This window comes from Rhinolophus sinicus, linkage group LG04 (assembly GCF_036562045.2).
Source record: "Rhinolophus sinicus isolate RSC01 linkage group LG04, ASM3656204v1, whole genome shotgun sequence".
In the NCBI taxonomy this organism is placed as follows: Eukaryota; Metazoa; Chordata; class Mammalia; order Chiroptera; family Rhinolophidae; genus Rhinolophus; species Rhinolophus sinicus.
The window spans coordinates 21991878-22009260 of NC_133754.1; the positions used below are offsets into that span (position 1 = coordinate 21991878).

At 32.4% G+C, this 17383-nt stretch overlaps 1 protein-coding gene across 1 annotated transcript in view; it reads right to left on the bottom strand.

Moving 5' to 3' along the window:
* Positions 1-17383, bottom strand: part of KLHL1 (kelch like family member 1) — a 301848-nt gene that overhangs the window by 201737 nt on the left and 82728 nt on the right. Inside the window, exon 2 of the mRNA XM_019751890.2 lies at positions 5591-5773. Within this exon, the coding sequence (XP_019607449.1) occupies positions 5591-5773 (183 nt within the window). The remainder of the gene's footprint in view (positions 1-5590; positions 5774-17383) is intronic.

Sequence of the window (17383 nt, forward strand, 5' to 3'; positions counted from 1 at the left end):
TGAAATGAGTCTCTAGTAGGCAGCCTATAGGTAGGTCATATTTTTAAATGTATTCAGCTACTTTGTATCTTTTGATTGGAGAACTTAATCCAATTACATTTAGAGTAATTAATGATAGATAAGGAATTATAATATAATCTTATTGTTTCTGAATGTTTTGCATTACCCTTGTTCCTTTCATCCCCTTTTGTTGTCTTTCTCTGTGAATTGATGGGTTTCCACAGTGTTATGCTTTGATTCCCTTCTTTTTATTTCTTTTGTGTATCTACTGTAGGTTTTTGTTTTGTGGTTACCACAATGCTTACATAAAATGTCCTATAAATATATCTATTTTAAGTTGACAACAACTTAATTTCGATAACGTATAGAAAATGTACTCTTTTACTCTCCTCCCCATATTTTATGTTTTGAGTCACGATATACCTTTTTTATACTGTGTATCCATTAATTATTGTAAATGTAGGTATTTTTTACACTTTTATCCTCTAACCTCTATACTAAAGTTAAGTGATTAACATACCATCATATTATAGTATTAGATTATTCTGAATTTGACTGCATACTTAACTTTACTAGTATGTTTTATACTTTCATATGTTTTAAGTAGACTCCTTTCATTTCAGCTTAAAGAATACCTTTGAGTATTTCTTATAATGATACACTCTAGTGGTGATGTACTCTCTCAGCTCATAACCCTTGTGGACTTGTGTTGTTGGTGTCTGTACATTTAAGGTAGTAGATGCCTCTTCCAATCCTTACCAATTGCCTTGGACAGGCAGAGCCCATGACCAGTCAGCCCATCCAGAGATTCTGGGAAGGCCTGTGCTGGTATCTGAAGGCAGGCATCCTGCTGGAAACTTTGGGTAGGCAGGTCTGGTGTCTAGTTGGAAGGTGACAGGACTATTGCTTGAGTACACAGGCCTTATGCCTGTGTCGGCAGGGGTGAGGTGTGCCTGGCAATTGAGTCTAAGGTGACTGACCTGGAACCTGGGTCTGTGTGTGGTCAAAAGAGGCCAATCTAGCACCAGGGTCCACTGGGTTAGAACCGGCATCTAGGTCCACAGGGCCTGGTTTGGTTCTAGGGTGGTCTGGGAACCTGGTTTGGTAGTAAAGTGGTCTGGGAATCTGTTTTCACAGTAGCCAGACTGAAGGCCAGGGTCATTGTGGCTGGCTTGGTGCTAGGGGCAGCCTAGAGCTTAGAATCTCTGGAATCAACCTGTAACCTGGAATCTTGGGTGCCCCACCTGAAGGTTTGCTCTGCTGAGACTGGTCTGGTGTGGGGACAAGCAGAGAGCCTGAATCTGTGGGAACTAGTCTTCAGTGTAGATTCGCAAAGCAAGGTCTGACCCTGGGTGGACTGTGGGACATGGGGACATGGGAGTTGACCTGGTGCTGGGTGAATCAAAAGCCAGGGTTCGTGGTAGTTGGCTTGGCTGGGTCAGCCAGGAGCTGGGTTCATGGGAGTCTGCCTGCCTCCAGAGTTTTAGGGGCCTGGTTGGGAACCTCGGCCCACCAGGCTGAGGGAGCTGGGCAATGCTTAGATATGCTGGAAGCCTGGGTGTGTGAGCGTGTGTGAGCCACTGGGACCCTGGTGCTGCCTGGGACTGTGGAATTGGCTGGGACCACTGAAGTCTATTTTTTTTTTTTCTCTTTCTGAAGTTGGTACAGAGCTGTTATAAATTAGCAAGGTGATTGAGATACCTAGGTGAATGTTGCATTTAATAAAATGGAAGAAATGAGTTATTCCTCTACCATCAAAGATTGTCTATATAAGTAAACTTGGCATCAGTACAGAGAAATGCTACTACTTGCCTACCTGAATATTAATATCTAAGTTACTTATGAAAGTAATTTCTTTTTACTGTATTTAATATGATGTGTTTCTAAATACATCATTTCAATTGCCACTTTTAGCCTCAACTGTTTTTATGATACTAGTTCTCGGTAAAAAATGAACATTAAAATAATAAACATATTCTTGAAATAAGTCATTCACTATTAAACATGGACAAAAATGAAAACAGAATATGATGTTTCATGAAATGCCCATTGTCTTGGTCTATAGTGTACGATCCTTTTGGTCCCCATCACATCTCATTTTATTTTTCATTTACATTTTCATTTGATCATGAAATATTGCATGCTCATCTTAAAGAGTTCAAAGTATATGTATGTTTATACATTAAAAAAAAAATGCCAACCTCTCCTTTATCCTGCCTATAAGCCTTACTCCCCAGGAATAAGCTTTGTTCACTCTATGTTACGTATTCTTCCACACTATTTCTGTGCACGCAAAATTATAAATAACATTATTTACTGTTCAGAGGATGTTAGTTATTTAAGATTTTCATATTTATCTCTGCCTAATGCACTGACTCTTAATAATGATTAAAGAGGGAAAAAAAACTTTCACAAGCTTAATCATATTTCATTATATACTTGTACATTATAACAGAGTAGACCATAAAAACCATTTAATTCTCTTACTACTGAAAATTCACCAGTCCAGTTATTAATATTGATCTTGTCAATGTAATTTTCAGTGTCTGACACCCCTAATTACAGACACCATGCCTATCAAAAAATCCTCTATTGTTTGTATTCAGATATTTGCATTCTAATGTTTTGGTTCACTTGTTGCTAATCAATTATTTTGGGCCATTTATGAGATGTCTATATTTATTTTTAGAATTTCTCTAGGCCCTAAAGCACAGATAAATTTAGAATTTTGACTATTATTCATTCCAAAAATGTGTTAACATGTAATCTTAAGTATTATTTGCCTTTCAGAGCTAAGTTACTGAAAAGTATGCCTTACAATAACCTAATGTATTCATATAGACAGAGCATTTCATAAACACATCGATAGTATGACCTACGTCAGGTTAAAATACATATACAATATAAACAGCATAAAAACAAAAGCTTTTAATGAGAATCATTGTATGGTCATAATCTGTTAAATAGAAATTTATTCGAAAGTTTTATATGATGAGATAATATGAAATTAAATATACATGGTCTTTATGAATGAATATTTAGTGAATACTTCCGACATTAGCTTACAATGATTCTCCTGAAAGAGTGGTGGATCTTAACATAAGTTACTTATTTTTTTCATTTTTTGAAATTATTTTAACAGTCCCACATTTTTCAGTGGTAAGTATTGTAACATCATATATATTTTGCTCATAGATAGTACACAGTTGTGCTAATTAAATATAACAGAATAATTTAAAAATTCATATGTTTGTTACTATTACTGAGATGATTATTTGGTAAAAGCAAAGGGCTAATGTTGAAGTAATTATAATCAGTTCATTTTGCAAAAGCATAAATAAGGAGGTGCAATGTACCCTCAATTACTGAAAAAAGTGATTGCCTTTTTAAGGTGCCCCATAAATATTTTTCCACATATTGGTTAATATATGTTTAATTTAGAATCATAGGTATGTAAATTATTATAGGAGTAATATAGTTAGTACTAGAATTTTAAACTATGATGTAAAGAAAATATAAATCCTTATTTGAATTAATTTAGCAGAAAGCCTTAAAAAATTTTCTTATCACATTTAAGGAAAACAGATGATTAACAATAACATATTTATTTTATATCTGTTAAATATATAAAATATTTACATGTTCAGAATAATATGTATATAAGTAATACATTACTCAGATGTTTTATAGGAATCTAAGCCAAGAAGAAATCTTATTTCTTATTCACCTGGATTATTATAAAACTTATATAATTAAACAAATTATTTAGAAAGTAATATTAACAATACAGATAAAAATAATAAAGAAAACAATGTGGAATACAATTAATATGGGGAAATTGCTCAATATATTAGTTAAAAGCCTTCAAATGAGAAATATCAAACTACTACCAATAGAAGACTATAAGAGTATATAAATTAAATAAAGCACTTGTTTAAAAAAAAATGAGGCTTTGATTTGTTAATATAATTTTGAGTTAACTGAGTCCCTCTATCTTTTTAAACAAATAATTATTTAACTAATTTGTAAGTTAAATGAAGTAAATTTAGTTATAACCTCAAATTAAGAATATGTTTTTACTATGTAAATTTTACCTAGATGCTATTTAGATAATAGCTCAGGATAATTTGCTTATTTGCCATACATGTTACAACACTGAATGTCTCAATATAATGACTATTTGTTAATTGTTCTCTTCCCAATGATAATGCAATATCATAGAAATATTTGAAAAATAAGAGCATAGTATATTATTAGAATTATTGTCATAGTTAGCTGACAGATTGAGCCCTACATGACCTAAATTAGTTATTCAATGTCAAATGTTCCTTCCTATGAATTTGTAGTATATTGGTCCAATTCAATGTCCACATTCCAATATTGTTATGATGGTAGAGATACAGCCTTCTTTTTCTGGAATATTTTTATTTATTTATATACTGTTTTATATTTACTGAAGAGTTAAAATATTTGCATTTCAAATTCAAACCAAATAAGAGAGAAAAACATTGAAGAGTGTGCATCTCACCCCTAACCCAAAACTAGCCTAATTCCTCTTGCCTCAGACAACCAAATTTGTTAGTTTCTCCCATACTTTTCTATTGATATTTTATACATAGAAAAATAATGCATGTATTTGTTCTTTGGCCCTCCTCTTTTCACACACAAAATATGGAACAATTTTAATATTCCATATTTAAATACATATATATTACCTAGATAATACAATTTAAGTTAATTAATATAAGGAAAAGGAATACATTGAGAGCAATTTTCATATGTGGATAATTTACTCTTTCTATCAATTCATTGGTATTAATAGCATTAAATGACATCCATCAAGGTAGTCTAAGACCAGTTATCGATATATTCAGCTATTTAAAATAATTGGTATCAACATTAAATTACATTTTTTTCTCACTTAAAAGTCCTAAAAAAACTCTAAGTAAAAAAAGCAAAAAAAAAACATTAAATTTTATAAATAAACTGATAGCAAATCAATATGGCACAAAATAATCAGACCTCTAGTTCATGTAACTTGGAATTATCAATTACAAAGACATAATGAATATTTAAAAGTATATTAGTTTTTAAATATACTGGGCCTTAAGAAGAATATTAATGTCATAAATTAAAGTCTTTTTAATAAATGCTAAGTGAAGATGTCAATATGAAGTACTTTGCATTTTCTACTTGAAATTAATAATATGTATCCAAGGTAAACTAACTTGCTTCCAATTTTGGTGGAAAATAACATCTCATTTAAAAGCTTAGGTACATCCTCCTAAATTAAAATTGATTTTCACTTGCTACGATTGTGAATCACATATAACAAAGTATTTATCAGTCTTCATCAGAGGAAGTTTTATTTTTGAACTATTTATATTTGCTTTATTTCTTAAAAAGGAGATCACTTAAAATGGCATTATAACTCTTGCCCAAAAAGAAATAAACAAGAGTAAAAGAAAAATATCCAAACTTTCTTATAAATGTTAACTCTGAATTCTCTATTTCTAGGATATTTTACAAGCTAAATACCAGCTATCTAAACATATGAATTCATGTTTCTAATAAAGACAGACTACTATACCTATGTGCAGGTATCTTTCGATTTCCAACAATCAGGATAACATCACAGAGTTGTTGTTGTTTCAAGTAACTTTCCATTTTTCTGAAGGTTTGCTCAGCATGGTGAACGGCCTGATAGAATTCTTCAGAACTACTGGAGTCCAAATCACTTTGAGGTGTCAATGAATGGCTAGTTGCTGACAGCCTGCAAAACACACACACACAAAAAAATGGTTTTTATAAAGTGCCACAAATTGCCCAGAACTATATATACAGAGCTTTAGAATTTTATGGGGAAGTCAATAAATCTCTCCTTGTGTTCATCATTATGAATATAAGAAAAAAATCTACTTTGGGTTAAATTATTTCTTCTAGGAAGCAATAAATTAATTACAAATTATCTTTTTTCTTGTCTTAAAACATTTAAAAAATGATCATATGTTTTTATTAGGATATTAAGTTAGGAAACCAGATATAGTCACAGAAATGGTAAAATAAAAACATACATATTATTAAAAAAATTACTTTGAAATGTCAATTTAACCCATTTGATATTTAATCCATTTGACCACCTAATTATACTATTCTAAATTATGATTCTTATGAGTTGTAGTAACTGTTGCTTCACAGAAGTTGATGATTTTTAGTATAAAACATTATGAAACATGGTTTGTAAAAAAGAGTGACAAATTTGTAAGTAAGTTGTTGAGTTTCATATTCTGTATCCAACTGACTCAACAAAACATATGCAAACAGAATGCATTAGCTCAGTACTTGTAAATATTTTAATAATCAATATGTACCGGGGGTGCTAAAGAATGTATACAAGTGGACACTTTGGTCTACGTTGCTCAAGCAGTAGTTCGCCGTAATCAGAAGTGTCTGGATGCTGATGGTAACCACTTTGAGCACCTCTGGTAATTGAAGAAGTCAAATGTGACTTGTATTAATCTTTTGTTATTGGTATATATTGACTATTACAATTTTAATAGTTTTCCTTTCTTAAAATGTGTATACATTTTTTTGGCACCCTTGTATATGTAATAAACTTTAGGTTTTCGGAAAGTTCATGATACTTAGTTTTGGCTACTACATCTATTAATATCATAGACTGTTTTACAATGAAGACTTTAAAATATCATATTCCATATCAAGAGGAAGACTCTCCAAATACTTAGATATATGATAGGCCCAACAGCCCCAATCAAGTGTTCTAAAGATAAATTCTTAGAACGATTTAAAAATGAAAATGAATTAAATGCATAACAATAATAATGAAATAGCCCATTTCAAGTTACAAAGTAATATGGATAATTCTGCTTCCAATTGCAATGCAATAACTTGTAACTGACTAAAATACAGCAGAAAAAAAAATGTTACATATAACATCAAAATAACTCTTTGACTTAATAATAGTACTAAGACAGCCAGGACTTGAAGGACCAAGATCCTATAATAAAATTAAATTCATGGAAGTCATCTCAAATTTCTATGCTTCTTTTTCTTTCCCTCTCTAGGTGTTTACTAATTACAAGCAGCATAAGATAAGAGGCTGGGAAGTTCATCCTAATGTGCCAGCTAAGCAGGACTTCTGGTAGTATTATGGCATTCGGGGGAGAGAATGGATATTGGAATTATGGGTTGCCAAGGTAGCCAGAACTTGAGAGGTAAGTGATGGTCCAAAAGGGAGAAACATTCAAGTAAGGTTGTCATCGTGTACCATTTTTACCCTAGAGGTATTGGATGATTTCTAAGCACTGATAGACAATGGCTTATAGAAGGTTGGAGAGTTAAACAGAGCTTGAAGTTTAAAAATTTGAATTTAAAGACTAGCAAGGATAAGGGACTCTGATAAATACACAGGCTTTCAACTGGACTTCTTAAGGATTATACCTAAGGGTCAAGGGAACTAGAAATAGACAAGATAATACAGAGACTGAAATAATATAGATTTGAATCAATGTAATTACTATTTGCCTTAAGGCAATCATCTAATCAAAAAGTCAGCTAACAGTCAAAATAAACCACCTTTAGAAAAAGATAGCATTATCCAGACTTTATGATTTCTTATATATACTGTTTGACATTAAAGAAAAAAAAAAAAAAAATAGCAAGCCTATGAAGATATAGGACCCAAGATAAAAACAGATAATAGAAACAGGCTCCCAGGTGTTACAGATATCCCTGAATAGATGGATTCCAATTACATATTTAACAGATATGAAGATAATTGTCATTAATATATTTTAATATTGACAACCAGCTGGACAATTTCACAGAACATTAGGTTATATAAAAAAATCAAACAGAAATGAATAAGGAAATATAATAATTTAACTTAAGATGTTGGTAAACTGAACTTGCAGATTAGATTCAGGTGAAAAAAATATAGTAATCTGAAAAATAAGTAAAAATACTAAAACTAAAATATAAAAAACATAAAAATATAAAAATTAGCTTCATAAACAAATGAAACATGGTAAGAGATTATATTCATGTAATTATAATCTTCAAGCAGGGGAGAGACATGATGGGGAAAAACCATCCTAAGAAATAATGGCCAAGAGTTTTAGAAAAATGTATTAAAGACATCAAGACACAGATTCATGCTTCACTGTATATCCCACAATAAAACAAAGAACACTACAGATCATAGTAAAACAAATGCAAAACTAAAAAAAAAAAAAAAAAAAGTTGCCAGAAAACGCGTCTCTCAAATCATGTAATGAGGCAAATATAAGATTGACACAAACCCTAAAAAAGTGACAAAAAAGGAAAATGAATGGTCATTTGCTGTCCTAAATATATTTTTAAAATCTTAAGCAAAATATTAGCAACCAAATACAAAAATGGATGTTAAAAAAAGAAATACATATAAAAAATAAACGTATCAAATATATAGTTGATAATGTATCATAATTAATTTGGACTTCATTGAAAAATACATTTTAATTATGTAAATACACCTAATTCATTCATAGAATGATCATCATCATATTTAAATAAACCTCTTGTCTTTGAGATTGAAAATTACATTCCTTAGTACTACTTCTACTCAACATTTTTTCCAGAGGGCCTTGGCATTGTCATTTAAGCACGGAAAAAATAAATAAAGACAATTACAGTTAGAAAAGAAAAATATAATACTGATATTATTTCCAGAAGATGTATTTGTACACATAGAAAATCTAAAAAAAAAATCAAAAGACAAGTTCACAAATCTAAATCCTTTAAAGTTACGTGTGTTTTCTGTTATCTACAATATATGTCTACACAATATGGTTATTTTCATCAGACTTTACAAGTTTTCCTTTAAGTATTTAAAACTAATAGAAATTTCACTGTGCCATATGTTTTCCTCTCACAAGTTTGCAAATTACAACCTCAGAATATGGTCATTTCCTAGCATATATTTTAGGAATTCAGTCTCAGGCATATGCAGCAAGAGCAGCAGAATTCTTCCATACATTAGCACATTGAACACAAAAGTCATAAAATACCCCGGAGGATGCATTTTTAAGTCTAGAATGAATTATTATTGGATCTAAGGTAACTGAAGAGTATCAAGTCAGGACTGTCGGTTGTCAAATACATCAAAACTTTCCCATTGAGTTCCTGATGATCTGGTCTGGTACCAGACTGCAATGAATAGGGTCCAAAGGTCAAGATAATAGAGACTGCCACGCACAATGGTTCCAGATTGGATTAAAGAAGATGAGGGATAAAGGCTCCATTCAGATCCTTATGTTAATTTCCTACAAGTTAAACAACATACTTAGGATAGAAAGTTTTACTCCCCACGAAGAATTTCATAGCTTGGGAAAGATTGTCAAGAAAATAATTTAATACACTTTATTTTCAAATCACCAAAGTTATGATGGATGCCTATCAAAGTTATGATGGATGCAAACAGTGAAATAAATAGAATAATACAGTTTTAGAGCTCAGTGAGACCATAGACATGAAATGGACAGGGCATAGAAGTTGACAGGGCTAACAAAGTCAAAGATCTGATTACTGTCAAGATAGTGCTTTATTTTATGTAAACTAGGTACACTGACAAATAGAGACTTGGGCTTTTTCTGAAAATCTAAAAGATTTTTGAAAACACAAGGCTTAAGAGAAAGCTAGAAACTGGTCTCCAAACTACTTTTTTAGAGTTTATGTTTACTCCTAGATTGTTTTCTTAAAAGAGTTCCTGCTTTGAGTTATATTATATCTGAGAACAAGTCACTTTTGTTGAATGTTGGTTGATTTTTCACAGAAATGGTTTGCTGGTTTGACTTGATTTTCTCTCTATAAAATAGTCACTGTCACAGCACTTGCCACATTTCCTCATACATCATCTCCTGATCTCAGACTTGAGTAGACTTTTTGTCTTTCACCTTTGACTCCAGATTTAAAAAGAAGTTTCCACATCAGAACACTTATGATTTTTAAGCTAACATTCATTATTTAATCTTCTTCCCATCACATATCTAGCCTTATTATTTTAACAATTGAGACCTTAAAATTTTAATAGATTATATCTTTACAATGCATTCTATAAAAACTAAGTAAACATCTGAAATCTGATTATTTCTATTTTTGTCTAATTTTTATATTTTCATCCTAAATAAACCATACAGTCTCTTTCAAATCTGAGAATCTCCCAGATGTTATCATCTGACACTATAATCCTTATCTTTATTTGGGTCCAACAACATAAAGCTTAAAGTTACAAGAAATGCAATTTAAAAAGTCCAGCATGACTTCTTCCCATCAGAATTTAAACATGATTAAGATTCCCCTAAACTAAGATATATAAAACAATAAAATGAATAAAAATTTTTCTGGACCTTATGAACTATTCAAGCCATATCTATTCCTATTTCCTTTCACAACCATGTGTCTTGAAAGCATTGCATGCACTCGTTATCTTCACTCCTCTGAACTCTCCTCAATCCATTTCAATTTTATTTTCCCAAACCACCCATCTAATAAAACTGCTTTTGCCAAGGGCACTAATGTCTTCTTCGTGTAACTTTATTTAGCTTTCATTTTCATTTCTTAATTGCTATAAACTGACCAACATACATTCCTATCCCTGTGCTAAAAAATTCAGGGCTAAACATCATTTAATTTCCTTGCACCCAACAATTCTGAGATGAAGCACTGTTTTCCTATTTTTATGCTCAACAATATTGAGATCAGGCAGAAATAATTTAGCTCTTGCATCAGGAAGCAGTTATTTCTAGAAGATTAGAGTGTGAATTAATTTTTATAAAGCTATAAACCCCAACAAATACTCATCTGTTTTCACTTTAAAACACCTACCTATGTGCCAATCTAAAGATATAACATCATAAATTCTGCCTCTTGCCAACCAGGCCCCAGTCTTCAATCCCTCCCTGGTTCAAATTACATATGACGTGTTATAAGTTTTTATACGATCTGATACTTTTTCAGTGTTTAATACCCTTCAGCACAAGCTCTAATTCTAGTCATACTAAGTAATTCCAGTTTCTGCAATATGTCACATATTTCTTATATAGCTTTCACACACGTTTTCTTTCTTTTTTTTTTTTTTTTACATGTAACCTTTACAACACGTTGTCATTGTGATGGATAACTTTAGTCTTTCAGAGATCAGTTGCAATATCACTTCTCTCAGAAAGACTTCTTTTAATTCTCATAGCTTGAGAGACTAAAGATTTCTCAATGTTAATCCCCTGACATGTTAATTACCTAGTATGGTTCAAATACATATCGGGCATGTAGAATATTTTAGTACAACGACTATTTGTTGAAAAACTGAGTAAAGCATATTCTGTAAGATGGCATTGGCCAGGTACCAATTTTAACTGATTATGATTTTTTTCGTTTGCTTGTTTCATAGAATACAACAAATATATATATTTTAATGTATTGGGGTGACAATTGTTAGTAAAATTACATAGATTTCAGGTGTACAATTCTGTATTACATCATCTATAAATCCCATTGTGTGTTCACCACCCAGAGTCAGTTCTCCTTCCATCACCATATATTTGATCCCCCTTACCCTCATCTCCCAACCCCCACCCCCCTTACCCTCTGGTAACCACTAAACTATTGTCTGTGTCTATGAGTTTTTGTTTTTCATTTGTCTTGGTCTTTTGTTGTTTTGGTTTATATACCATATATCAGTGAAATCATATGGTTCTCTGCTTTTTCTGTCTGACTTATTTTGCTTAGCATTTTACTCTCAAGATCTATCCATGTTGTCACAAATGTTCAAATATGCTTTGTGTAAAGGAATTTATATCTCCAAACCTGACAGAGGGCCTGACACACACAATGTAGTTACTAGGTTGGTGCAAAAGTAACTGCGGTTTAAAAGGTTAAAAATAATTGCAGAAAACTCAATTACTTTTGCACCAACCTAATAGTAACTGTTTGCATGGATTGTTTTTGGTGAATTTCAAAAAAATTCCAGAACTCAAGAGAAAAAGAAGCATACATGACTACTATAATCAGAATACATATGCTGTGTATTCTCTGGTAGTGCATTTATGTACATTGTGAAAATACTAAAGAATATACTAAAATACTATGTAAAATACTTTATTTAAAAAAAAAAAAAAACAGATATGATACATTTATTTCAAACAAAGATCCCTGACTAAGACTAGGTCTCAGCTTCATTATTACTTCTTTAATGTCAGTGACTAAGAGTAGAACTAAAATGGCAAAATAAATTTGCAAAGTTTTCTGTTTCTCTTGAGTGATAAGTTAGCTTTTGTTTTGAAAGAATAATGTAAGAATATCTCTGTAATATCAAATAAAGCAATTGCCTACATGTAGTTCTTGAGCAAGAACCGAATGCAGGAGATATGACTTTATTTAAGTGAAAAAAAAAATGTTTTAGCCCTGCAAATTTAGTGTACAATTTAGAAGACAATTTGTGTATCTCTTTATATTATGTTTCCATTAGGAAAATATTTTAACTTTTTAAAATATTTCTTAGTGAGAAATAAAAGTTTGCTATTTTTTACATTGCTTAAATATTTTATATAAAGCACATATTATTTCAGTTTTAAAACCATAGTATTTTAAATGCTTGGAATTACAAAATTGAAATGATCAAAATATTTTCAAGAACTTTAATCTCAAAAAAAAAGAAAACTTGTATCCCATAAAATCCCCATGTATTTGAGGGCATGATGAGAATGGCTGACAAATAAACTACATTTAGATGTTGGAAATTCCCAACAAAAAAGGCAAAATCTGGGAAGAAAGGCAATCAGAGGGAGATTCTGGCAATGTAAATGTTATAAAATTCTGAAAATGTTTCTAATATAAAATGTAGTTGGAAATTGACATACAAGTGATTAATTCATGCAAGTTCTTCTCTAAGAAGATATACCATCCACCAAAGTAATGACAATAATGTGCTAACTTGAGTAGACAGGTAACTGGGAACTTCTGTAGGAAAGGGTTCAGAGGGTATCAGAATGAGGTTGATCTGGGTGAAACAAATTGATGTGGTTCCATTCACCCAGGATTAAGAAGAGTGGCTCTAACCTGTATTATGGGCTAATGGAAACCGGAATTAATAGGGACCCTAGAATCTGTAATGCCAACATTTCCCAGTCATACTGTAGAAGAAGAAATAAATATGCTTATATATACATGAATGATACAGCTGACCCGTCATGGACAGCCTGTTTAACCATAATTACTGGATTGCCTAGAGAACATTCTTTTTACAGTGTTAAGAAATTAATTGAAAGAAAGACAAATAGCATACTTTTAAAACACTCTGGTAAGTAAACTATAGCTTCTAATGATAACTAAATTGAGCTCTTTGAAATCAATGGCAATACTGTACTAGATGATGGTACTTAAGAATTAGAGAGAGGGTGGGTTCTATTGTCACTATAGACCATCGCCAGTTGTCCAATCATGTCTGCCACCTGTTTTGGAAAATAAAGTTTTATTGGAACACAGCCACATTTATTTGATTATGTATTGTCTATGATTGCTTGCTTGCCACAACAGCAAAGTTGAGTATTTGTGACAGAGACCATATGTTCTCCTCACCCCCCCAAGCCAAATATATTTAATAGCTGGCCATTTATGCAAATAAAGTTTTCTGGTCCCTATTCTGATCATAGGACTGAAATGGTGATCAGTAGAGTTTAGTAAGCTATGAACATGTCTCCAAGTAACAAGTTTATCACGAGGTACCTGCATGAAATAGTCCATGAAGTTAACACTTGGTCTGTTTAATCATAAAAAGTACAGATCTTTTGTGAAATATCTGAGTTGAATCATGGTAGGACTTTATATTTTCTCCCTAAATTATTTAAATTAGCTCAGAGATTCATAGCTTCTTCAATGATTATAAGACTGGGTTCTTTTAAGCAAGAACCCTGAAAAGTGTTATAAATCTATGATGGAAACATTTATCCAGATGTTAGGTCCTAGACAATCGAAAATGGAAAATACCAAAATATTTCAGGAGTTACAAAATATTTTCTCTGAACTGAAGCAAGTACCTCATAACTCTAAAATGCCAGCATGTCCACCTGGCAGAAAGGAAGCTTATGTATGACAGACGGATTATAAATTGTTTGTTTGCCCAAGCTTGTATCCTGGTGTGTGTACTGGGCTGATGGACTCATCCTGTAGTTGTTCCCTTAGTCCCAGAATGCATAATTGGAAAAGATGAATTCAGAAACTGCCACAATTGCATATTGATTTCTTGACTCACAATGTCAGGTTTATTAGTAAATAATCACCACATACCTACTACTGTGGTATGTTCAAAGCTATCCTGTATTCATAAAGAACTAGCAAATATTAGTGTCATGTTAAAAACTTAAAATATGAAAGAGTAGAGATTCTATTATATCCCAAATTAATTCATTCATTTGAGAGGTAGAACATCCAGATGGATCTTGAACAGTAAATAGATTATCACAAATGTAATCAAGTAGTGATGATAATTGTAGCTGACATTCCAGATGTGGTATTTTTACAGAGCAAAGTCAACATAGCCCATGTAACTTAGTATGTAGATATAGACTTGACATGATACATTATTTTTCTCAATCAATATTATAAGGAAAACAGGAACATCAGTATCATTTCAATGTCTTACCACAGGGAAATATAACTCTCCTTTTTCCCTATACTTTGCAAGAAATTTGATCACTTTGATATCCCATAAAACATCATCTATTTCCATGACATCTGTGATATTGGGATCAGTGGATCTGGTGGGTAGGAAATAGTAAGTACATTAAGTGTCTTACTTACCAAAGGGTGGGAGAAAAATCCTGTAATACATAGGGGTCTATTACATTGGTGAAAATTGTAGGGTTATAGTAGTTTGAGCATGTTAATAAATTATCATTAAAGTAAAAGATTTTAAGTGATACTGTTGGAGACATAACTTACAAAATTTAGGTGTCCTATACCCACAAATTTGCTAATAAACTCACGAGTCTACTATATCTGAATGAGACTCCAAGCAAGAAAGGCGTCTGTTGCAGGTTCGAGATGTTGAACAAGCTGTTCTGCATCTTGGGCCTTATGACCAGAAAATCAAATTGTAATAGAAATGCCGCAGCTAGTAGGGATGCTATAGGGTGCCTATGGCAGGCAGCCCAATCAGAGAATTAGAGTCCAGAAAGACTTTGTGAGCAAAATCATAGTTCTTCTTCCAACAAACATTTGCAATTTGAGAATCATCTTCTGGTTTACTACTGGGTCACAGAAGAGACTGAATGCTGACCAGGAGGTCTCTCTCTGAAATGACCAGCCCATCGTATTTACAAAATTATAAAGGAGGATGAATGGATCAGCATTCCACTATTTAGAAATGGTATGCATGAGAATGGGCCTCCACAGATCCAGAAGTAAGTTGCATGAACACATGGCTCAGACTCCCTGGTACCTATGCTGTTTTATCACTTCTACTTTAATCAGTACTTAAAACTGATAGCAAGGTAATTAAAATAGTCCCAGACAGATTAGGAGATAGAATAGATAGAAAATATATTATGTTTATAAGGGTGTTGGTTATTCAAATCAGTAATAGGCTCCAGCCATGAAAAGCATGAAACTGGAATAAATGCTTGATGTATCTGTTTTCAGGTGTTGGACAATAGGCAGTGCAGGGCTGCAATCTTCTTTTGAAAGTAAACATAAAAGGTGAGCTGCGCTCCAGCTCTCTGCCTAGGGACCATTTTCAATGGTGGGACAGCGAGGTGGCGCTTAAGCAGAGCATTTTGGTCCAATTAAGACAAGGGGACATAAACTGAAGTTTGGGCTGGTAGAGCATTAAAACGTATGGAACAGTGCACTGGAAAGGAGGGGCCTGTCCAGAAGTGTGGATGGGAGAGATGGTGCTTAGAAGTATGTGGGGTGATTCTCTACAGACCTTTGGCCAAGAGTCGGGCTGTACATTCACAAGATCTAGCAGAAAGTGGCTGCTATGGGTTGAGATAAAAGCAGAGATAGATGGGATTACACAGTACTGGGAGCCTTGGCATTGGAGTATTGGTTCAGCCAGAGTGGGAAACCGTATAATCTGGCATTCTACAGAAGTACCCAAAAGGTTGTATCTTGGGAGTAAGAACCCTATGATAAAGTAAAAGCTATACTATGTCCACCCTACAAAGCCTACCGTCAGTCCTCAATGCTATCACAACAGGCTACCAGTAAAACAATTACTAAACAGAACAAAATTCAATATTCTTTAAAAGAAGACAGCATAATGCATACTCCTTATTACAAAAACACAGTATCTATTATACTATTTTAAATTACTAAACATGTAAATAGTAAAAATACGTGAAATACTCATAAAAACAAACAAACAAACAAACAAAACAAGTCACTAGGCTCTACAATGACCCAGATGTTTGGATAGTAGAGGTCTTTAAAGAAGCTATTATAAATATGTTGAGGGAAGTAAAGGAAACGATAGTTTTAATGCATGAAGAGATGAGGGAAAAGGAATCTAACAGAAAATAAAAAGCAAATTCAAGAAATGAAATGAACAACAACTAAAATAACAAACTAACTGATGAGTGTAATAGATGATTGGAGTTGGCAGAAGAAAGGGTCAGTTTGAAAAACAGAAAGAAAAACATTGTGAAAAAAAACACTCTCAGTGACGTGTGGGAAAATATTATGTGATCTAGTATAACTCTAATTGTATATGTAATTGAAAACTCAGGAGGCAAATGAGAGAATGGGACAGATAAAATATTTAAAGAAACAGTGGTTTAAAATGTTCCCAAACTTGGTGAATAGTGCTTTAGTCTTCAGATCCAAAAAAAAAACACACACAAAAAACAGTGAATCTCAAGCAAGATAAATAAACCCAAACTAGGCACATCAAGTCTGTGACAAAAGGACATATTATTCAACAAACGATCTTGGGACAACTTGCTTTACCTTAAAAATAACTTAGGTCACTACTTGTTATAAAATTCAGATATATTAAAACGCTATGCATAAAAGGCAAAACTATTAACAGAAAATTAGTGGGGGAATACTTTTATATGATTTGAATAGGATGTATTCTTAAGCGAACCATAAGTTCCAGATGTCAGGGAAAAAAAAGGACATTGATCTTTATGAGGGGAAATATGATAAATACATTTAAGTACTAGCCACACTCCTGGAAAAACTACTTAACTTGTATAACACACAAAGGAATAACATTTAGATCTTCAAAATACTTTAAAAAAACAATAAAAAGAGGCAAATAGAAAAACAGAAAAGTATATTTGCAATTCAAAAGAGAAGCAAACTGCAAATGGAAAATAAATATATG